Source organism: Ziziphus jujuba, chromosome 1, assembly GCF_031755915.1.
Source record: "Ziziphus jujuba cultivar Dongzao chromosome 1, ASM3175591v1".
In the NCBI taxonomy this organism is placed as follows: domain Eukaryota; kingdom Viridiplantae; phylum Streptophyta; class Magnoliopsida; order Rosales; family Rhamnaceae; genus Ziziphus; species Ziziphus jujuba.
Genome location: NC_083379.1, coordinates 45,336,175 through 45,360,176, shown reverse-complemented (window position 1 = coordinate 45,360,176; position 24,002 = coordinate 45,336,175). Strand labels below are relative to the sequence as shown.

At 34.2% G+C, this 24,002-nt stretch overlaps 3 protein-coding genes across 6 annotated transcripts; 1 reads left to right on the top strand and 2 right to left on the bottom strand.

Moving 5' to 3' along the window:
• The first annotated feature begins 3,697 nt into the window (after positions 1 to 3,697).
• On the top strand, positions 3,698 to 5,513 carry LOC107406674 (F-box/kelch-repeat protein At1g15670). The gene has a single exon (XM_016013846.4). It carries the CDS (start codon positions 4,184 to 4,186, stop codon positions 5,246 to 5,248), a length of 1,065 nt encoding a protein of 354 aa, XP_015869332.3. The 5' UTR covers positions 3,698 to 4,183; the 3' UTR covers positions 5,249 to 5,513.
• A 2,407-nt stretch (positions 5,514 to 7,920) lies between these two features.
• On the bottom strand, positions 7,921 to 13,458 carry LOC107406795 (uncharacterized). Its single transcript, XM_016013992.4, has 6 exons — positions 12,994 to 13,458; positions 11,013 to 12,121; positions 9,676 to 10,224; positions 9,322 to 9,569; positions 9,063 to 9,119; positions 7,921 to 8,553 (listed from the first exon to the last, which is right to left on the bottom strand). Exons 2-6 carry the CDS (start codon positions 11,983 to 11,985, stop codon positions 8,308 to 8,310), a joined length of 2,073 nt encoding a protein of 690 aa, XP_015869478.3. The 5' UTR covers positions 11,986 to 12,121; positions 12,994 to 13,458; the 3' UTR covers positions 7,921 to 8,307.
• Positions 13,459 to 14,263: 805 nt separating this feature from the next.
• On the bottom strand, positions 14,264 to 21,364 carry LOC107406782 (protein MLN51 homolog). Of its 4 annotated transcripts, none has more exons than XM_048463223.2 (12): positions 20,336 to 21,364; positions 19,287 to 19,389; positions 18,970 to 19,181; positions 18,011 to 18,861; positions 17,522 to 17,636; positions 17,127 to 17,246; positions 16,119 to 16,174; positions 15,994 to 16,039; positions 15,760 to 15,831; positions 15,605 to 15,678; positions 15,138 to 15,225; positions 14,264 to 14,730 (listed from the first exon to the last, which is right to left on the bottom strand). In XM_048463223.2, the coding sequence occupies exons 1-9, from the start codon at positions 20,881 to 20,883 to the stop codon at positions 15,804 to 15,806; spliced, it is 2,079 nt and encodes a 692-aa protein (XP_048319180.2). In that variant the 5' UTR covers positions 20,884 to 21,364; the 3' UTR covers positions 14,264 to 14,730; positions 15,138 to 15,225; positions 15,605 to 15,678; positions 15,760 to 15,803. The 4 variants fall into 4 exon arrangements, with proteins under 4 accessions (XP_048319180.2, XP_048319178.2, XP_048319185.2 ...); XM_048463221.2 differs by having other exon boundaries at positions 15,601 to 15,678; positions 20,336 to 21,363; XM_048463228.2 differs by lacking the exon at positions 15,138 to 15,225 and having other exon boundaries at positions 15,601 to 15,678.
• Positions 21,365 to 24,002: the final 2,638 nt, after the last annotated feature.

Here is a 24,002-nt window from a genome sequence, read left to right as displayed (position 1 = left end):
AAAAATTTCAACTTTTGTGATAAATAATAATTTAATATTGAATTAAATTGAAAAAAAAATTAAAGTTTCAAAACTTGACAACTTCTCCTAAAATCAAAGACATGATATTCAATAATTCAAAATGAGCCTATAAAAGGATATAAATATAATAATAACTCAACATTTTAATGACTTAAACTTTTAAAATAAATTATAATTTAATAAATATTCATGAAATTATATATACATGACAAGCAACTTCGTACAAAACATTATATATTTACCCAAAAAAAAATAATAATAATATTCTATACACATTATGAAAAAATAATAATAATTAACAAAACCATTTATTCCGATAAGGTAGAAAAGTTTGTTGTTAGTTATAACTACACTAAATCATGTCGCTTCCATTATTGAGATTTTTCTTCTTCTTTTTTTTTTTTTTTTTTTTTTTTTTTTTTTTTGGTGGTGGTTGGATAAGAACTTCCATTATTGAGATGAGACAGGGAAAAATATATACGTATCAAGAATTAATTAACTTTACTCGCAAAAAAAAAAAATAATAATAATAATAATAATTTTTTTGAAATAAAAAATAATTAATTAACTTATAATAATATCAGCAGTAACGTAACAATAACGGGGCACCATAAAATTCAACATTGGACCAATTTATTAAATAATCAATAAATCTGTCATTCATCTTGATGTTCTTCATGTGGAATTGACATTATTGGATAGATTGGGTTAAAATTTGATGACTCTATTGTTTTTATTAGCGCACGCTAATTGACTCCAAGATTGCCTGGACACACTTGGTTTATATATATATATATATATATATATATATATATGCATATATAAGCTTCTTCAATGTTCCGTTGATTTTTCTATGTCCAAAGAAAATTCCATTCAATTTGCGGATTTATCAGTCTCTTTCTACCGTAGAGCCTGGTCGACCATGAGATCTACTTGCTAGATTAAGACTTATCCTAATTAACTATTATATTACCCATCATAGATTAAAGTTAATATTTTTAACATTGATTAATTCTTCTAATCTATACTACGCATGCTTGGCTGCTCTTTCACCTTTTTGTTATATTATAATTTTATGTCATTTTTCTTTATTTTAAGCCAAGAAATGCAAAATTACATCAGAACGTGACGTTTATTAATATTAGTTTACAACTAAAATTAAACATGATATTTTCTTTTAGACATTTAATTATTATCTATTCTTATCACATAATTAAATTCCTTATGTCATATATATTGATACATTTCTGACTGTTAACAAAATTAATGAGTTCCCTCCCATGCTCTCTCTCCTAAGCTTGACACTTATACAAATTAGCTAACCAAACAAGCTTTAAGTCCTCAATTACTTAATGTATATGATTAACTTAGTCAACATTAATGTCTCTCAATTGGCTGTATAGGCAACGGCATTTACTTCTTTAACATTACTTATATAAATATTAAGACATATAAACGTCTCCCCAATAAAGAAATCTATAACAATTAATCGGTGTATGATAATTAACAAAAAATAAAGAAAGAAAAACTATCATTTACGGCCCCTTTTTATTCAAACTCGTAATTATTGTTTGACTGTTCGTTTCCCTTTTATTGTTTTATGTAATTATAAATGTTTCTTTTTTATATTAAAAAAATTTCTAATTATTATTGTTATTGTTATTATAAATTTTTTTGGGCAAAAGAAAGAAATGTGATTATAAATGTGACTATTCTAAACTAAATCGTAAAACAGATGGTATGTGATAGATAGCAAAAAGAACGATGCGAGGAATTCGAAATTTTATCATTTTCTTTCAAAAAAAAAAAAAAAAAAAGGAACGAAGAGCATAGAGTTTTTGTTGATTTATTTATTGGAATATGACACTCATGAATTTCATTCATATTCAATGTATTAATTTATTGATTACAATTTAAAAAAAAAAAAATGAGATGCCCAAGTAGCCAAAAATATGTAAAAGAATTTGTATGCATATCAATCTCTAACTAGTATCCCATGGAAACATCCCCATTGGTGAAGTCCACCACTTTGAGATAAAAAAATCTGAATTGGAATCACTCATTCTTATAATAAAATAATATAAATATACGATAAAATAAAAACCAAAACAATAAATCCACTCATTATTCACGAGGAGGATAAAAAAATTTTAGTGTGTTCAACTTGTAAGACAAATAACATTTATACATAAAGAGCCAATGGTCCAAACTTTAATGGCAATATGGGTATGCCGTAGGCATAAACCTTCTATCAAAAGAAAAAGATCAAACATCGTCAAAGCGAACAACACGTTTCCAACACTCTTAGTCATCTATTTCATACTCAATTATTATTATTATTATTTTGGTGAATGTTTACATACGCAATTATTATTGCATATGGGGATAATCAAGCCGAAGACTGAAATGAACCCCATATTGTTATTAAATATATTATAAATTCAGCTGAATTTTAGAATCTAATTTTGTCTGTTACCAAATAAACATATTGGGAAAAAAATTTGTTAATATTATCTTATATCGGTGCAAAATAAAAAGAATTATGGGATGTAGACAAAAGAGACAGACTAGGGCTTTTTTGTTTTTTTTAAATCCATGGGAAGCACATTGTGGAAAGATTGTGGAAGATCTTTCAGTGTATCCGTCCGTGAAAGCCGACGGTACATATTTGTGGAAATTCATGAGCAATAGCGTCGCTTGCAATTCTAAGTATTTCAATTTTCAAGACGTGTCTTCGACATTGCATATGCGAGATCACGTGACTTGCACTGTTTGCCAAAATATCGTTATTTTTCCTGCTTGACTTTGACAAATATACCAGAATGTGACATCTATATTTCAATTTTATTGGCATTTATTATCGTTGATTTTCAAAACACTCACAAAATTTAACAAATGCGCATGAAAATATGTATATATATATATATATATATGTAAATGGGTGTATGGGTTTTAGAAAGAATTAGAATTTGTCGATTTGATTTGATACTTTTTTATAAATTTCAAATAGGATAAATTTGAAAATAAATTTTCAAATTGCCCATAAATGACTGGTTGTTAGAAGTCTGTTGAAATTTCTTAGGCAAAACATTTCAAACCCTATGTTAGTTAATTCAACCAAACCGCTAATTTTATAATAAAAAATGTCATTCATTACTACCAAATGAGTGACATCCATATCATAATTTAATTGAAAAAAATTATTATTTATTATTATTAATGAACAATCTAAAAAAAAAAAATATATATATATATATACTAAATTTAAACATGTATCAATTAAAAATTTTGCTTTAGAATTTTTAAATAAAAAATATAATTGAAATTTATTATATAAAATGATGATAATTATTATTATTGATATAAAACTCGTTTAGTTAGATATAAAATTTATTTTCTTTATATTAAGTTTTTAGTTAAAAATTATTGAAAAAAAATATTTAATTAATTTTTCAGCAAATAAAGAGTTTGATTTGGGATGAAAATGAATTGTAGGCATATAGATAAGGTTTATCTACTTTATCAAATTTTATCCGGTGAGAGATTGAACTCAATAAGTAGTGAGCTTAAAAAATAAGTAATAATAAATAATAAAATTGGCATCTCATTGGACAAAAAAAAAAATGAAACTTTTGGAAAGAGAATCTGTGGGAGACTGAAGGAAGTGGGAAGGTTAAAGGCCATGTAGCGACAGCAAATTGCGGTGGTCTCGTCTCTATCCTATCCGATGCTCTCTCTCTCTCTCTCTCTCTCTCTCGCTCCCTGTTGTTTTTCCCCAACAAAACGTTCCGGTCTTCTAGAACACTTCCAGTCTATTTTATGAAACAAAAAAAAAAAAAACGGAAGAAAACAAATCGCAAAAGTGCCGCCCCACTGTCCGACGACACGTTAATCAAAACCATTTGTTTTCTCACTCGAAATCTTCCTAAATCTTCCAATTTTCACCCCCTTCTTTTTTTTTTTTTTTTTTTTTGCTTTCTATAAATACAAATATACCTGTTTTCATTTCAACGTGGTCCCATAAACAAAAAAAAACCCACTCTTCCCTACTTTTTCCTCCGTTTCTTTTCGTCTATTAAACCCCCCTTTCTTGTTTTTTATTCTTGTTACAAAAACCCCATATTACATACTCTGCTTTGCTATACTTGCTTCTAAGATTTTCATGGCTTTGATTCCCGGTCTTCCTGACGATTTAGCCCGCGATTGCCTAATTCGTATTTCCTACGACCAATTCGCCGCCGTCTCCTCCGTCTGTAAACTCTGGAAATCCCAGATTACCCTGCCGGAATTTCGCCGTCTCCGGATGCTCTACGGCCATTGCCAGAAAGTCATCGTCATGGTCCAAGCTCTTGTTGACCCAAACCCCACTGTTAGTGTCTTTAAATGCTCCGCCGTACCTGTTTACCGGCTCACTCTTTGTGACCCGGGAACGGGAAATTGGTGCGAGTTGCCTCCGGTTCCTGAGTTATCCACTGGGTTGCCCATGTTTTGCCAGGTCGTCGGAGTCGGGTCGGATTTGGTGGTTTTAGGCGGGTGGGATCCGATGACGTGGAAGGCTTCCCAGTCCGTTTATGTTTACAGCTTCGTTTCCAGCGAGTGGCGACGCGGGAACGATATGCCTGACGGGCCCAGGACGTTCTTCGGATGCGCTTCGGATTTTGATCGGACGGTGTACGTTGCGGGAGGTCACGACGATGAGAAGAACGCATTGAGATCCGCGATGGCGTACGACGTGGCAAGAGATACTTGGGTCCAGCTCCCTGACATGGACAGAGAGCGGGATGAGTGTAAGGCCGTATTCTGCCGTGGGCAATTCCACGTCATCGGTGGCTATTCCACGGAGATGCAAGGCCGCTTTGAAAGGAGCGCCGAAGCGTTCGATGTCGCCACGTGGCGTTGGAAAGCCACGGAAGAGGAATTTCTAGAAGAAGCAACATGTCCGAGAAACTGCGTGGCTGGTGACGAGGCAATGTACATGTGCCGGAGTGGGGACATCGTAAGACACAGGGATCCGACGTGGCAAACAGTGAGCAAGTTGCCAGCCGAGGTCAGGAATGCTGCTTATGTGACGACGTGGCAGGGAAGCCTGATAGTGATTGGTTCGGCAGGGTTTGGTGAGCCCCACATGGTTTACATATTAGATTTGGAAAAGAAAAATTGGAGAAAATTAGAGAGCCCTTTTGAATTCTCAGGACATGTTCAATCAGGATGTTACATGGAGATTTAGACACCCATTTGAAAGGTGAATGCATGTGTATATTTTATTTATTTATATGATATAGAGTTTTGGTCCTGAATTTTAGTGTGCCTTAGAATATAGAAAAGTTTTGAATTCAGAATATCGGAGTGAACAGCATTTTTGCCACTTCATGTAATACCTTTTTAGACCAGTACAAAAAAAAACTTTGTATTTATACTCGTCAAATGCTTGTTGAATTTTTCTTCTACAAAACAAGTTATGACTATGTCAGAGAGGGATAATCTTTGGTCCTTTTTTTCATCCACAAGTAAAACAAAAATAACTTCCTGGATTAGAGGGGAACAAGAAAAAAGAAAGTGAAGAAGAAAATTCCCTCAAAAACAAATCAACCACTTTGATTTATTTATCTTGGAGCTCATAGCAATTTGAACACTTTCAGTTGTTTATTTTCATTTTACTTTTTTGGGTCACTTTCAGACACTCTTTGTTGCATGTACTACCTTTCAAAGTTGTAGAAACATATTATCAAAAGGGTTTAACCATGGCTGCCAAGCCTAAGCACATCTTCTTTTCTTTTCTTTTTTTCTTTTTTTTTTTAGCACTTGTAATCTAATTGTGTCAATTTCCAACCGTCCAATATACTTTTAATAAAGTGCCCCATCCATTCACATTTATTTTACAGCACACACTTGTACTGTTAAATCAAATCAAAGTGCACGTTGATAAAGATATGTTACAAAAGAAATCGTTTATTCAACGTGACGAAGGACTAAACTTTCATAGCATTATTAATATTTTGTCTTTTAGACCGTTTTAAAACAACCTTTCTCTTTCATTAAATTGCTTCCATTGCCAATGCTTCTTCTAAATTTGCAATAAATAATTAATAGGATAAACAGAGAATTTTGATATACGAGACATATGTAATGATTTTTAGTTTAGGGTATTTGTTATTATATATTATACATGTGCTATTGGTGCATGATGCTCGTTTGGACACTATATGATAAAGTAGCCGTTTCGTATAAATTAATTATAAAATTGATTTGCATGTTGCATGCATATTTTATGCCCTTTGTTATTTGTAGTGAATACATATACTATATTAAAATATTATTTTAATTCTGATAAATATAATTAATTAAAATATAACTCATTGTCGAATCTTATAAATTTATTATTCATCGTTTTTCCCCTCTAGAAAATATAAAATAACTCTCAAGTGATATCATACTGAAATGAAATTAACAATCATAATATACATCAAATATTTACTTAATAATATTTTTTACAATGAATGTCTAACTATAAAATTTAATTAAAAGAAAATCTAATATCAATATCATGAATCAACTTTTTGTTTTATTATTATTATTATTGTTGAAAAACAAAAAAAAAATATCTGACTTATTAAGAAAAAAAAAATACTTTTAGCAAAAAGTAAAAAGTTAAATCTTGTTCTTTTTGCCAAAAGGTAAAATATGAATTATTTTACACCAAAAAAAATTTGGATTAATAAAATGATGCTGATACATAAGAAATTATAAGCAAATGGGAGGGACTGTTGACACCGCCTCAAAATTATATATAATTCTAATTGTCCATATTACAAGGGAAATGTTTCAAAACCATTCAAATAAAGTGCCTCCATAATCAAAGAAATATATCAAAATAAAGAAAAAGAAGAAAATATATATACATATATGGTTCAGTTAATGGCAGTGTTTGCAGTTCATTGTCTTTTTGATTTGGACGGCCATTTATTTAACTTTAAACATAATAAAGAGGTCGACATCACGAAATTTGAGGATCTGTTTATGTGGAAAAAAAGTGTACTTGCATAATTTAGTAGTGCAGGTAAGTCAAGAAGGTAGGCTTCTAAATTGTTCAATTTTTATTTTTCTTTTTGGGATAAAAAAACTCAATAAAAATTTAGGTTTTTACTTTCTAATAAGCAATTATATTATGGTGAAACAATCTGTTTCGTAGCATATAATTGTCGCGTCTTCCACTCATTCAATCTAATTTTTTTTTTTTTCTTTCAAAACAATTGCCAAAGAACACGTGAAAAAAATTATATTAAGATTTATAAGACAATAGCATATTTCATCTCTGCTAGAGCCTACAATTTTGACTAATCACATAATCACATTGCGAAGTTCAAATTAGACTCGTCCATTCCTTTTCCCCCCACTCACCTAGGAATAGCAAATGATGATGTGGCGAAAGATGAGTGATTACAATTGTAAACGGATGATCCAGCACGGAGAAAGCATTTGATATTGACCCGTATCGCCGACATCAGGTGAGAGAGTGGTACTCCCTGTGCGGTGACACGTGTCCAATAACTTATGTTTTGTGGTAAATAACATGTGTCCAATAACATGCAATGCATTGCCGTTAAGTGTGGGAAGAGCTTATTGCTCCTAGTTTGGGGAAAGTGAATATGGTATCTTTGACCACAAGTAAGAAACAAACAATTTGCCCAAAAAATAAGTCAGAAACTAACATCTTTAACTGCCACATATGAGATCCAGAGAATTGGCAAGAGACTTATGATTTGGTAATGGGATAATTTTTACGTCCAGCACTTTTGGTACCCCATACCATAAAATCTCTCATATTGGTTCCTAAACTGTAATTTTCCAACCATTTAAGTATGACCATGCATTTGATGAAAGTTGCAAAACAAGTCACAGTTGAGTAATTTAAAGTACTTATGAGTCGATATCTAACAGAGACCAAGCCAACCAAAGCTTGAACAAGAGAGGAACGAACACACAAATTTATGATGTGGAGAAAAAAAGACAGGATGGTACACTCGTTGGCTAAAAACCTTTCCACTATCACATTTGCTTTTTCTTGAAGCTGCCAGCCCAAGTGAATGAACCAGTTCAAGAATTTGAATTTGCACACTGCTCCAAAAATTGAGCTGAAAAGCTACTATATCGGATCAAAAAGTACCTCATCTTTCTAAAGAAAATTAGAATAAATTGGGCGGAGCAAATCAATATCAATAATACCCAACCACATCCCTATCTTTCAGAAGCAATGAAAAGAATGAGAACGTCCTCATGTCGTAGATGTTACTTGGCTCTCATGCACTTGACCAGAACGTCTACAAATTTCTTGTACATGTGACGCTTCAAGTACATCCTCTTCACCTTTTGTCTTCCTTTCTCCCCCATTTGCTTCCTTGCCATAGGGTTTTTGAGCAAAAACTTAATATTTTCTGCAAGGACATGAGTTCCCGGACGCCCTAGCGGATGAAGAAGACCAGTTGAATTGTGCTCTACAATTTCTTTAGTCCCTCCAGCATCTGTTCCAAGCACCTGCTCGATACAATCGATACCAAACAAAACTTTGTTACATGGTCAATCCATGCACCAAGCACTTGAGAATCCAACTTAAATGCTATTGTCATCAAGAACGAAGGTTCATCAAAAGAATTTCATTCCTTCAAAAATCATTCGTTATATCTAAAACTAGTTTAAGTGAGGACTCCTTTTTGGGGTTCAGACACTGGACTGAAGGCTAAGTTCCTAGTTGAAGAAGACAAAATGAATAAGATTTTGTTCCAAGCATATTAGATATAAAATTAATGCAGATTATAAGGGAAGAATATACTGCCATGAACAATAAAATTATCTGTAGATGAAAAGAAACATGCTTCACAAATCAAAATTTTAGAACTAACCATTCAGTCACTTGAAAGTAGTCTGATCGCTATAGCATGCTCTTATATATCTTCCAGAAAATCAAAACAAAATTTTGCATAACAAAAACTACCATTTCTTTAATAAATTCACAAACCAGGAAGGAAATAAAGTAAATGTCATACCGGAAGACCAAATGCCATGGCTTCAATTGTCACCCTCCCGAATGTTTCTCCCAGTCCCTGAACACCATTTGTAAATTACTATGATCATTCTTTACAAAAAATACAGGATAATCTTCAAAATGAAAATGAAGCATAATTGAAATAGATGAGCATTTTTAAATCTAAATCAGCACCCACAAGTTTTGACTTTTTTATGTATCAGAATATTTAAAAGTTTAAATCTTATATGAATTACTCAGAGAATATCAATAAGGATTACCTGAGAGTTGATGATGTAGACATCTGCTGCAGCATAAAGTGCAGCTACACGTGTAGTTGCCGGAGTCCACAGCACTGACTTCGAAACATTTGAGTGCTCAGATAAAAATCTCAGAAGTTCTTTAACATAAAGAACCTTGCTGCTCTTGGATCCAACAGACCCTATAAGAATTTTAACAGAATGATCTGGAGTTCCTCCATTCTGTGACGACATTTGCCTCCTATGAACACGATCCGAGCTCACAGAACCTGTATTGTCGAAAAGTAGACTAGTCAGCCACCAAAATCTTGACCCTAACATTCACCCAACACGACAACAGATTGATTGGGCATTTGAAATTCATTAGAGACGCACCATTTTTTTTTGAGTTTTGGAAAAACGCTCTCAAACGATGCCTCTTAGCTAAGCTAGACCGTCCTTGGCCTATATCCACTGGTTTTCTTATCTTGGAGATATCTTGCAGACGTTCTTTTTCAATCACCAAGCGTGCTGATTCAAGAAGCAAGAGCTGGCCCTTTCCAGCATTTATACTACTCAGAGACATCACAAGCATATCATTATCAGTCAAGCCCATCTCCTTTCTGACTGAATCTCGCAGCAACTGCCTTTTCTCCAGCATCTTCTCAGGAGTTAAAGACGGAGTATTAAGTGTACAATTAATGCCAGCTACAAAAGCCAGTTCATCATTAATAGCAAGAGGAACAATTACAGGCGGAGACCTAAGCTTTATCTTTTCTTCTTCACACCAGTCTAACCATTGTTTAGACTGTGATTCAGATATAAAAACTAGCATCTTCACTCGGTTAAGAACAACTTTTGCCCGGTCAAAGTATTCTCTTCGGTTTTCCATAATCCACCAGGCTACTTGACTTCCACCAGCTGGAAAACGTTCAATGTACTGATCTGAAACCATATGTTAAAAGGTTAACATAAACTAAACATAAAAAGGCTTTTAATTGACAATCTCCAAAGGAGCTAAGATGACTCTCCCTTTGTTGAAATGAGAACTAATTTCAACCGTGAAAAACACGTCCAAATTAAAGACAAGAAATGTAATAGATTGCAAGTATACATCAGTGATCGAATACTGATTTAAAAAAATATATATAATATACCAGATGCTAAGCAGAGAGAAACTTATTGATGGATAAACATATTACATTAACATGTTAGAATAGTAATTACTGCAAAATTTATTTTGCAACAACTATATTCCTTTCCTCTCTGAGAACAGTACAGTAAAAATTTGTATATATTATTATTAAAATTGTATTTCAAATTTTTAATAGATTAGCATCAAATCATGAAACTGGGACAATGCTCAACTTTGAAAGTTTAAACTGGAGTAGTAATTATTTAACAACTAGTATGGGAATATATACTTGATGTGTACTACGTTGCAATCAATTATTTGCATTTCGATAGCCCCTGAAAGAGCTAATGAAAACTCTAAATATATATGTACATATATATATATATATATATATATGCATATTGGATACGCCATACATCAAAGTGTAAGTTCCATATCCTCCAACTGGTTAATATAGCAAACTTTAGAAAATTTTGCTATTAACAAGAACTTAAAAGCAGAGGTAGAATTAAAAATTTAAATCATGCATTTAGAGCCAACTTGTAATTCTAGAAACAGCGTGCATAAACATTTTGAATTGTGCTCAATTGGTTCTCACCAATCCATGATGCACAGACTGCTGATCCGGCTATGATAATATCTGCCTTCATGGAAGTTTTGAAGCTGAGCTCTCCTTTGTCCTCAAGCACCTTAATTCTTCTCCTAGCAAGCTCTGTTATCAATCCCCCCTTCTTACTAAGAACTACAGCAGAAACTGTGGCTCCACAACTTAAAAGCTCCGTTCCTAGTTCCAACATTGAAAGAGGAGCCCCAGTCATAGAAAGTTCATGGAATATTAACACAAATCTTCTAGACCAAGCAAGACGTGCAAAGTCACCCTTCCTGTCACAGGTTCCAGAACGCTTTTCAGGACTCCATTCCAAAATTCTATCCTCTGTTGAACCAAATGGACCAACAAGTATCCCATAAGAAGTATTTGTCTTAGGAATATCCGGTTCCTGTTCCTCTATTTCAAGCCTTTCAACCTTGACCTTGCTCTTCAGTTTAGGAGGCACTTTACCGTGTAAACTACGTTTTCCCTTCTTATTCCTCTTCTTTGAGTTCGCTTTATAAGGTGGTGATACTCCATTCCCTGTCTTGGCCAAAACAACATCTATTCTCCTACCATCTCCAACCTGGTTTTCACTAGTTTCATTCTTCACTGCCAAGGATATGTCACTGGAAATTAAGTCACGTCGCAGATTCTGTTCTGTTTCTGAGTTTCTACCGATTCGTTTATTTCCAAATGCCAAAAAGTTATCCTTGTTTTCATGAGCCCACCTGGACTGAACATAAAATCCAAGATAGGTCCAAAGAGTAATCAATAACAACCAAAACAATACACGATTACTTCGGAACCACTGTAAACCACTACCACTGCTCCTAGCTTCTCTTCGTGGAGTTCGGCTAGAATTTAATCTTCGAAAGGAAGGAGAATTTCGAGGAGTTGATCTCCCTGACAATGCGGACTTAAAACTGCCACCTGACCTCAATGCTGACTTCAAGTCTCCTCTGTCGTTGCCTTCCTCCATTTCTCCAACTACTTCACATAACCTTGTTTGGACTACATCAACTTCTCAAAATTGTTAAAAAAAAAAAAAAAAAAAAATTATAGAAAACTAAAAAACTAAAACTGGTCTTTCTCTCCCACCTCCTCAAGTTTCAATCCTGAAACAGATAAAATAAATATTAGTGGAAATAGGAAAGAGTAAATAAGCAGGCAATGGTCACACTGATCAAATAAAATAAGAAAAAGAGAATCTTGTGCGGAATCTTTGCTTGCATTTCTAATAGCTAAAAGTGCAAAATTTCATACTTTCAGCTTTTTCTGCATTGTGTAAGAAGAAACGGGGCACGAAACGAAGCAAGATGACATATTAATAGTATAATTACTAATCATATGCCTCCGATCGGCTGCTAAGAAAAACGCCGAAAAGATAAAGAAAAGTAATTTTACTCCTATCGACTCCACAACAAATCGAACAAAATATTAAAAAGAGAGAGAATGAGGGAGAAAGATTTCACTTCATTTCCTTTCATTCATCACTTACTAACTGAAAAAGAGTCCATAGTCATCAAGAATCAAACCAAATAACAAGAATACATTGCTCCTCATTCACTCAATCTTCGAAAAGCAAACAAAGAAATAAGAAAAAGTCTTCCAAGTGAGGTTCAAAGCTTTTCTTCTTCTTTTTTCTTTTTTCCTTAAATTTTTGTAAAATTCCTGTAATTAACAGTACAAGAAACTTCGACGATCCAGAAACTTAATTGATTTGGATTTCCACATTTTTTTTTTTTTAATTTTCTCAGCAACCAAACAAACAGAGAAGTTGCTCCAAACAACTGATCAAAACCACAAAGACTCACTCATTCTCCGCTTGCATCCAAGAGACAGGAGAAAAAATCTTCCACATTTAAAGTCCAAGAAAACAATACAAAAGTTCGAAAAAAAAAAACTGTTTTAAGAGAATGAGCGAGCAACTAACTACCACTTTTGGTTTATGAGAGAGAGAGAGAGAGTGAGAGGAAGAAGAATTTACTTGGATCTTTTTGCAGGCTCTGAAAGCTGAGTCTGAGGCTCTGAGAGAGAGAGAGAGAGAGAGAGAAAGTTCAAGATCTGAGCTCAGGTATTGGAATGTTCTTCCAATTATATGCTGCTTTGCTCATAATACAAAGAAAGAGAGAGAAGGGGGAAGAAGAGAGAGCTGTCTGAATTTCAATGAATGCTGATCGTACGTGCGAATCAACTCGTGTGGACGGGTTTAGGAAGCAAGGGGTTAAGGTCAATACTTACTTACGGCAACGACTGCCCTAATATCGGTAACCAATTGAAATTTTGGTCCGTTGGATTTGAAGACTTCCCCTGATTGTCGTCGGTCAACTGATTTTCTTTCATAAATACCACCAGGAGAAAGCAATTCCTATACACTGCGATTAAAGGTCTGGTCCTACTATCTTAGCTGGGTGTCACCGATTTGACATTGACCGTTGGATTTATCCTATCCAATTGCATATTTTAGTAGCCCTTCTGGACCCCATCACCAAACTCTTTTTTCTCTTTTTAACATTTTCTTTTCAGTACAGAACTTGCAATGAGGTTTGATTCACATAAAATTCTATTGTCCAACTAGATTTCTCTTTTTGTTTTCTGGAGAAATTATTATCTTTTATCTAACGAAGCAGATATTCCTATAGATGCTTTAGATCAGTAGGGTGCCTATGATTTCGTCGTGAATTAGGATAGAGTTGAAATAAAAACTATTCATATTGGATAAATAAACACATGGGAGTGTGTTTTTATTTTTCAGTTTTGGTAACTTCCGACCAAAAAACAGGAAAAAAAAGTGTCGGTTTCACGTGGTTGCACGCCAAGAAGCTATACGTATTATTTAATAAGATTCCGCTGACCAAGTTTTCACGTAAATATTTCTTACACCACCCCGTCACGCAAAGGCGTTTGGAAAATGGAACTTTGCCTCGTAACGCCTACACACAACTACTTAAAAATTTTTAGAATACTACTAAATTAATCAAACACATTAGAAGGTTGTTGTTGAAACTAAAGGTTTCATCCATGGTTTTAATAAAGGAGGAAACCACTCACACTTACATAGCAATAGGAAAATAAAATGGTTTATCATTGATTTCAAGACTGCTCTAAATTACCATATTCACTTTAGATTCTTTGTCAACAACATCAGAAAATTATACAACTAGTTCCTACGAAATCATGCTTACAATGGACGATTGAGGTACTTTTATTAACAAATAGTAATGCCAAAAGATATGGAAAAAAAAGAAGAGCAAAAATAGAAATAATAATTATAACCAAGCCTTTGGATTTCCCCATAAAAAAAGATAAAAATAAAGTAGTTCATTCATATGAGTTTGCATAGAACATCCACTTACTCACTACAGCAATACAAATTACTGCACCAAAGAGTTCCAAGATCACGTAAAACCTCTTGCCTTTCAATATATTATCCCAGCAAATCAGTAGAAGTAAAAGTCAACTAAGCAAGAAAATGCCTAATTCAGGAAAGTCCACTCAAGCCAGGAAAATTTTAATAATTAACATTATAAGAACAGAGAAACCAATGCATCATCTATGCAAAAAGAAAAATCTTCAGCGTCCAAACTGCTGCTGCACAATAATTCTTGTTACTTTTTTTTTTCTTTTTTTTCACTTTCTTTTTTTATTTTTTCATATTGTTCATAGCGAAGCCCCGTTTACATTTCTCACAAGCTCCGGTTTTAAAACCAAGCCACAAGAAAACCTGAAAGCAAATTAAAAAGACCAAACAAGTAAAGAAAATAATTATTACAATATTGTGCAATACCAGTTATCATACAAAGATTTTTACCCCAAAAAAAAAAAAAATATATATATATATATATATATATATATCATACAAAGATGGTCATCAATGCTTTGATTTACCATAATAGCGGTACGACAGACCAATAACCACTAAACATATTATTTAATGATGTTATCACAAATAGGACACATGGATCCTACAAAACTAAATCTTATGTCAGTATGCTACTTTTTATTTTTTTTAATTACTATTATTATTTTTATCAAAGGTTATCAGTGGTATGCCATACCAACAATGTTGTACAATGGTTCTAGTCAACAATTTCCAAAATCAAGGTGATTTAAATACTGAGGAATCCCTACCGCACATTTAAAAGAGGAACTGCCACCCGTCAAGCTGCAATATTGATCTTAAACTGAGTGCAGCATGAGCAGGCGTTGTCATATATAACTGCAAGAACAAAATTAGGTAAGCAAAAGGAAAGGAAGAGACACAAAGGTGAACATATATGACAGAACTACAAAAATAAAATTTAGGGGAAGAAACTCAGCTCTAAATTCTCTTGGCACAGACCAAAAGAGGCAATTTAAACAATGCAAACTTCGTAAAGAGCGTATTTATTCTTCAATAATATGATGTATATAAATTCTATTCCTGAAATGTCAGGGAATTAGTTTTTAAAGAAGATCTAAAGTTATGATCTGGGCAGCAAAAATAAAAAATGTCCTTCAACAAACAAGCCTTTCAGGTGTCATGTGCCTCTAGTTATCAATAAACATATATAAATAAATAAATGAAAAGAAACTTAAAAATGGAGTTGGATACCTAAGATATCTTGGAACACATTGCGGCCCAAAGTGCTCCAGAATAAAGCTGGAGATCACCAAGGGCCTAGAGGAAGGCCTGCAACACCAGATTTCAACAACTCAGTAGAGATGCCCAAAACTAAATAACCACTAAGTTTTGATATGGGCAAAATAAAACCTTTTATCTGTTTATTCAAACGAGCTCCATCCTAATTACGCATTTCACTGGCCAAAGTTCATCTCTGAATATCTGCACAAGAGAAAATCAGAAAGCTTTAAATGGCAGAAAAGCATCATCTAACTCTTTTCATTTTTCCTTTGGGATGATGGGGAAGTGGAAGTATTGATAGATTTATTATGTCATTTTTCTAAAAAGTGCCATTACGAAACAATAGGTATATATCAGCTTTACCTGCGGGGTTTATTCTGTCGCTGCCCAAATTCATCGTTCACAATCTCTGTATGGAAAACAACTACGTCAACCCAGCAATATTATACTAGGGATAAATGAAGCTAAAAGTAAAGATAATGCCATACCAGACTTTTGTGAAGACTTCCATTCATTATTGGGTTTATTTGCATTATTTTCTTTGCTGCATGGAATACAAGATATTAACAGTGGATAGTTAAAAGGTCTAAAATAAACTATTATGGTCAACAATTAGAAAGATCCAAAGAATGGCACACAACTAACAAAGAAATTCAAGAGAATCCAGGGTAGAAATGAGACAATTTATAGCCATGCATCACAAAATTCAGAGCCAAACAAGAAATATCAATCACACGTTGACTATCAATTAGTGCACAAGGCCCAACATCCCTCAATGCCAATTGCATTATAACAGAGGTGGCATAAGATGCAAAGTAATAATCACAGACCAAAAAGTGAAATAGTAAATCAAAAGGTCAAATTTCCTAAATTACTGTGTGGAACTGTTCTTCTAGATAATAGGTGCATAAAATGATGCATACAAAAGCAAAAGGACTTCTAACAACCATAAAACACTAAAATTATAAGAAGGCATCTTTCAGAAAAAACCATGGAACAGAAATAGACAACCAAGAACAGCATTCCACATATACATCATAACCATCACAATGCAGCACCAAAAACATTTTCCGTGCCCTAACACTTAGTGTGGAGATAAAACACCTATTGTAAAGCTTCGGACAATAACGAAAAGAATAGAATGGCAGGTAGATCACACTGAAGCAAGCATCTTCTCTATCAACTGGAGGCAAAAATAAAATAATCCCAAAAAACTTACTGGTAGAACAAGAAAGATATAAAACTTAACAATTAAGGGCCCGTTTGGCAGTTATTTTGAAAAAGTTAAATCATTTACAAAGAGATAAAGTGCTTCATATAATGTTTGGCAACAAAATGTAAAATCAATTTCTAGTGATTTTGTTATTATTGGTGATTCTAGAAGAAGCACCTATCAGGTGATTCTTGAAAAGTCACTTGATATGCCACTTCGATATGCAAGCAAAACAGGAGACACATCATTCCAGATGATGTCAACATAAAGACACGTTACCAACCTTGGAGTACCCCCTGAAGATGTCTGTCCCGATGGACGAGGATGATAATTACCATCAACGGCAATATATGGTGGACAATATGTACTCCCCAAAGCTCCTGCACCGGCCAGAACTGGTAACCTAAAAGAATTAAACAAACAAAACAACAGTTCAGCTTTAAAAGACTAGCATAGTTCTTTAGAATCGCTACTGAAAAGTTTCCTGTTCGTTGCAATGGCATTCCTTAAGCAGTAAAATCGAATTTAACCTGAAAAGCTACTAAATACAATTTCCATAATACGTGTCACTAAACTACTTAGTAAACTTCCAAGACATGACATCCTAGAACACTGAATCTATAAAAGAAGACAAGACAATCCAGGAAAAGGGCTGTAATCTACACTAAAAGACAATACCATGTCATTTCAGAGTTTCCCAAACCAAGTTGTGGGTTAGCAACATATCCAGGGAATGCCATTCCAACAGCTGGAACTCCAATACCACCAGGATGCTGGCCTCCAAATTGCATAACTGCTCAAAAGTCCAACCATATTAGATCCAACATAAACCTATTTAAAGCTCAAAGAAATTTCAAAAAGACACAATCAACAATTATTAGTTAATACTATTCCACATATCCTGAATTAAATAGACACACAGAAACTGTTCACTAGAGCAATATTAATTTCAACACCTATTACTTCAACATTCTATTTATGGTTTGATAAAATCACCAAGTTTATATGAAAATCCAGTTTCTCAACCAAGCTAAATAATTCACTTGCATAGTCCTGACAAATTTTTCAAAAGATGGAAAATAATTAAAAAGCAAAGTAGTTTAGCAGGCTGCATAACTGTATGGTTCAAGAACACCAGAAAATGACAAACTGCCCAAAAAATATCACCTGGCAAAAAAGCTGGAGTCCCAGGGAAGTTTTGATCTCCATGACTCACACCCATGCTCCCAGTGGCTGCAATAACCTGTGCCCCACCATAAATATGAGAACCCCTTCCACTACCTTGGGCAATGCCTTTTCCCTTTCCAACCAGTGCAGTCTTAGATTTGCTTGTTTCTAAAGGTGATTCCACTTCTCCAGGTTCAAGTGAACTTAATGACACGGCAGTTTTAGGAGGAGAGGAAGTTTGAGATCCACTACCAGGACGCTGTCCCAACTGCTGAGTAGAATTTTGCACAGCAGGTTGAGCTCGGTTCTGAGCAGGACTTCGCTGAACAGCATGTAGTTGCGTTGACGAAGAAGCCCTTGTGAGCTGGTTATGGGGTGGAGCTGGTTGATAACTCATCTGTCCTGGTAGAACAACCCTCCCCTGAGCCCTGGATTGAGGTGGTTGACTTGTGTTTACTAATGATGGTCCAGAAGGCGGCATCTGTAAATTATTCAAGGTCTTCCCAGCCGCTGAATTGACGGAATCATCAATATGAAGTTTATCCATGTTGACAGACTCAGCTATATTCTTCCCTCTCACCAATGCATTGGTTTGTGGCACTGAAAAACTCTCGTCCATAACAGATTGGCGGGCATTCTTGTTAGTACTTGCAGCTTGCACATCCCTCTTATGGGTCAGTGTGATATCCTTAGTGGAAGAGCCCGATGGGTAAAAAGGAGGTGAAGCTGAATTCAAGCTTGATGCAAACACATTTTTCCTAGTAGGTGCTGGGTTAGATTCTGAATTAGATACAGGTGTAAAACCTCTCCCTGAGTTGGCATGCGACGGTTTCTCCAGAGACTTCCCAGATCTAACAACATAGAAAAATTGACCACTATAATAAACAAAACATGTTCAAGTTATGAAACAAATAATAAATTGATAATCGATGAGTCAAATTAGGAAAGACTGCACTCACTGTCTGTTTTGCGCCGAAGAAGTCTGGCTGCTGTTCTTCATAGCAGGTTCATACCTTCTGGGCCCTTTCCCTCTCACACCCTTGGGAGCCTGGCTCTGATTAATGTTATTATTATTATTGTTATATACTTTAGACCTGTTTCCTCTACCATACCCACGGTCAATTCGGTTTCTACCACGACCTCGATAATGACCCTTCGAAGATCTCCTTCCCTGAATATTTTACAGGATGTACAACAAAAAGGCAGGTGTCAAATAAAGTGAGGAAAAACAATTATTCCAAAATGTTATGCACATCAACATATAAATAGTCATCACCTCTTCATAATGTCTTTCCTGAAAAGTTATCTCTTCAAACTTGTCATGCCCCCACTTTCTGTCATCTTTAGACTCCCACAACTTCCTTCCACCATGTGTTCGCCTATTCAAACGTTATTCAAAATTATTGCAGTGATATATTCTTTATCCACAGACCCAAAAGGAATGAAAAGCAGCGAATGTGATCACTGATCACTATATTATTACTAGAATTCATATATGGTATTTAAATTAAATTAGGCTAATTGATTCATTAAGTATGAAATACAGGATTATATTAAATCGAAAGCTAAATCAAAAATAGCTGAAATGATTAAAATATATAAGCAATTTTCTGACCATTTTTTCTGCTTTCCTCAAATTTCAGAGCAACGGTCACCTATATTACCAAGAATTCATCCTTTACACCCCTATTAACTGTTTTAACATGACATGACAATAACAGGAGTCCGAGATATCAATGGATATGGTTGGGTAATCTTTGGACTTGTCTGTCACAGAAGGAAGACTTGCAGACAGCAAGATTGTAGACAGTTGCAACAAGAAAGGGTTTTAAAAGGGCTAGAGACCGTTGGGAAAAATCAACCATAGACGGAATGCGAGAAAAAGAGAAGAATTGTTTCTTTATTATTTTTTTTTTTTTATAAACTGGGCTGGCGCTGTTTCCGGAGATGCAGTTGATTTTTGCATGGTTGAAGGGAAGTACAGAAAAATAGATTCGGAAAGCACTCTTCCCATTTATGTGCTTGCCTTGCCGCTTCAACAGGCTTAAGATGGTGTTATGGGTTTAACAAAATAAACTATTTTCAGATTGACATGAATTGGTAAATACATAACAGATACTACAACATGTAATAAAAAAGCAACCAATATGGTAAACTGTAAAATCAAAGAAGATAGTGAAAGATATCAATTTAGAAGGATAAAAAAATTGCAACAACAAAAGTGTATTTCCACAAATTCTTACCGTTCCCCTATGCAAAAGCTCAAACAGGCTTCCTATATATAATATAAATATCAAGCTTTGTGTTTACATAAATGAACCATACCTGTGCCTACCACCAGCGCTATCCCTAAACCGGTCATCGTGCATGTAAAACGCCCCGGCAGTGGGCACTGCAAAGGGCTCATTCTCCTTTTTATCCTCTTCTTCCTTGCCCTGAGCCCCCACATTCGCATCCACTGACTCTTCCACAGACCTCCTCTCGTCTCCCCCGCCTTCCTTATGAACTGCAACCCCTGAACTCTCAACACCAATGGGGCCAAGGGCAGCCTCAGCTTCACGGCCACTCTCATCATACGCTTCCTCCTCTTCCTCGTCCCCTTCCTCAACCTCTTCGTCATCAACCTCCTCCTCCACCTCCTCTTCTTCATCCTCTATTCCCAATTCTTCGTCATCTTCATAGTCCGCGGCCCCGCCCTGACCGTCCGATTCGTCCGAGTGAATCCCAACCCTGCGATCGACCTTCGACTTCTCTCTCCCCTCTCTTTCACCTTCCTCATCGTCGCTTGCTTCCCGCCTCCGCATCGCTAGCGATCGCTTCGCCTCCTCTGGATCACTCTCATAGTCTACCTCTTCCTCACCAACTGTCGTCATCCCTCCCAAACACAAACCAAAACCCTAAATCTCAAAACTTTCCTAATTCGACCAAAAAAAGACCTCAACGAATCAAAAACCAAAATCACTGATAACCCGATATTTTGTCCACACAAAACACCAAAAGCCAAAAGTTTCACAAATATAAAGCTTTATAGAAAACAAAACTTCTTCACAAAGAAAGAATTTTAATTCGAACAAAAATAAAATAACCAAACAAAAAAGAAAGAATCAAAATCCTTAAAAGCCCAAATTTCACGGGAACCAAACGGCCAAAATTAAGAAATTTTACAAAATCAAAAACCCTAGAAACCAAAATTTCAAGAAATTAGGTCCCTTTTTTTGTTTTTTTTTTTACTGGACGGAGATCCAGGGGTGGTCCTCGCGAAACCCTAGATTTTTAGCGAGAGGCATTTGGGGCTTTTGAGTGCTTCGTCATCATATGGAATAGTAAGGACTTCGAATGGAAATTAGAAAAAAGAAAAGAAAATATTTTTTCGCAAGGAATTTCAATTAAAGGTGTTTTATAATTTTGAATGCGGGTAATTGACTTTGCTAGGAGTTTCTGGATTGGTCAAGGAACTGACACGTGAGAGATTGAATTTTGTTTGCTTAGATTTTGACACGTAAGAATCTTACGCTCACATGGGGTCTTGGTACTGTTGACTGTTGGAGTGAATCTGAATCTAAATACTACGTTCCACCAACCAATCAGGCGTCTGCCACGTCAGCATACGGAAATGGATCATAAGCCTTTTTTCGGTGACTGCTCTATCTCCACCCTCTAAATGCAATTTATAGTTTTATGAAGAAGACAAGCTAATTCAAATCAAAAAACAAAACTACCAAAACTAGTTTGTAAATGTACGTATTATTTATTTACCAAATAAAACAATATTTTAAAATATTAAATTCATAAATTATTGGTTTCCGACAGTAACAAAGGTCTATTATCATATACAAATTTTGGTTTAAAAAGTAAAGTCCGGATCTTCTTCCACGTTTTACTTTAATAAAATAAAAAAATTTATTTTCAAAAATAATCTTACAGCTAATAAATTTGTTTATTAAACGTTAAATACTAAGTAATGTGATGGTTTATTAATAATTGATAAATTAATAATAACTTAAAATTATAAAAAATAAAATCAATAAAATAATATCAAGTCATTTAATATTTAAACTGGATAAAGAAATCTAGAGATTATAAACTAACTGTATCCTCTATTATTCATACATTTACATGTTTCTTATTTTATGTTTAAGAATAATGTCTCCAACGTATTATAATTCATCATATTATGATGTAAAGTGATGATATTATATTATGACATAATTAATAATTTATAATTCTAAATATTTAAGTGTAATTTTTCACTGGTCAAATATATAAAAAACAGAATCTCAAAGAGATGCCATACACAAATGTTCCATAAAAATATAAAAAATGTCACTAATATTAATCATTTTAAAAATGGATGAATTTTGAAGGTATAATAGAAAATTCATATATATTATTTATTTATTTATTGAATTTACTTTACATTTCATTATCATTTATAGCGATGCAATGCTTTTTGTAGATAAAGTGATCATGATATGATTATACACTCGGGGACCCAATTCCAACATTTCCCATTTCGCAAGTGAACTCCATAGAAGAATATTCTTCCACCTCCCATCTTTGTGTTTCAATTAGGCCACAATCACTTTTGCAAGACCAATTGGCCAATGGGTGTGTGAGCATTGAGCAGTACGATCAAACGAGACCTAAAACCTTGAGATAGGATAGAAATCTCTTTCTGAGACTAATAAATTTTCTGAATTCGATGAGTTGACAAAAACCAAGCATTTTCTTTATGGTTTGATAATGAAGGATCAAAAAAAGCTAATGAAAACTCAAGACCAACTTAATTTTGCCGCCCAAACCCAAATCGGTCCAGCTTTCTACGTTCTCCACCAAGTTCCAAATCACTCAAAACTCATCAAACATCCCCTCCTCTAAAACCCACAAGCTTCAACCAATTTCCATAGCCTCAAAAAGTCAAACACCTATTCTTTTCATCCCCACTAGAAGGATTAGACAGCAAAGTCTCACGCTATTATTTGTTGTGTATTTCAATTGACTATAAATCATTATGGATTTCTCAAAAAGGAAAACAAAAAAAAATTCATTATGGATTTTTTCTTCCATCAATATTTGCTTTTTAAAAATATATTATTAATAAAAAAAAAGTTGATGAAATCGCTATTTTTTTATTTTTTGGTTATTTGAAGAAGGGTTCTATTTTTTAAATTATTATTTTCATTATTTTATAATTGTTTACATTTATTGGGCAAAAAATGAGAGTTTCCCAAAATAAGTCGAAATTGAAATGGAAGTTTCTAAAAAAGGCGTTGAAAATTTCATACACCTAAATCTTCTCAATGTTCTAGAACCAGAACCCTTCTGAATCACTATATTTACTAAAACACCATTCCTCTATTTCGACATGTGTTACCCAATGCAATGCCCACCAGCCACGTCAGAGGACAAAAGCCGAAAAGGTTTGTCTCCGCGTTATTTTCTTGCTTCGTTAAAAGGAAAGGAATATTCTTTTCTATTTCACTTTATTTTTTATTTTATTATTATATATTGTTTTTTTGCCCTTTCGGATAATAATTCTTTTCCATTTCAATTCAACTAACAAAACGACAAAGATAATAACTTTCATGTTTAAAATTTTTATTTATATTATAAAAATATGCATTCAAATCATAAAATATAAAAATTTAAAATAATTTATAATAGTAAAAAAAAAAATCAACCAACAAAAACCATCACTTACACAACCACGGTCGACACCCAGAATAAAAAATAAAAAAAACATAAGATAAAACACGGCCACGCTCCATATTTTCAATACCATCATCATCATATCTTACGCTAGTGAAGGGCACTCAAGTCATTTCACACTCATCTGTGATAAAATCAGTTATTTTAGACGGTTAATTTCTGGTTGCCACCCGGGAAAACCGTTATCCATTGTGTATCACCGAACTCCGTCTCACTTCCCCCCCCTCTCTCTCTCTCTCTCTCTCTACATTGTCGTCGTTTTTGACAAAGTTCTTATCAAATT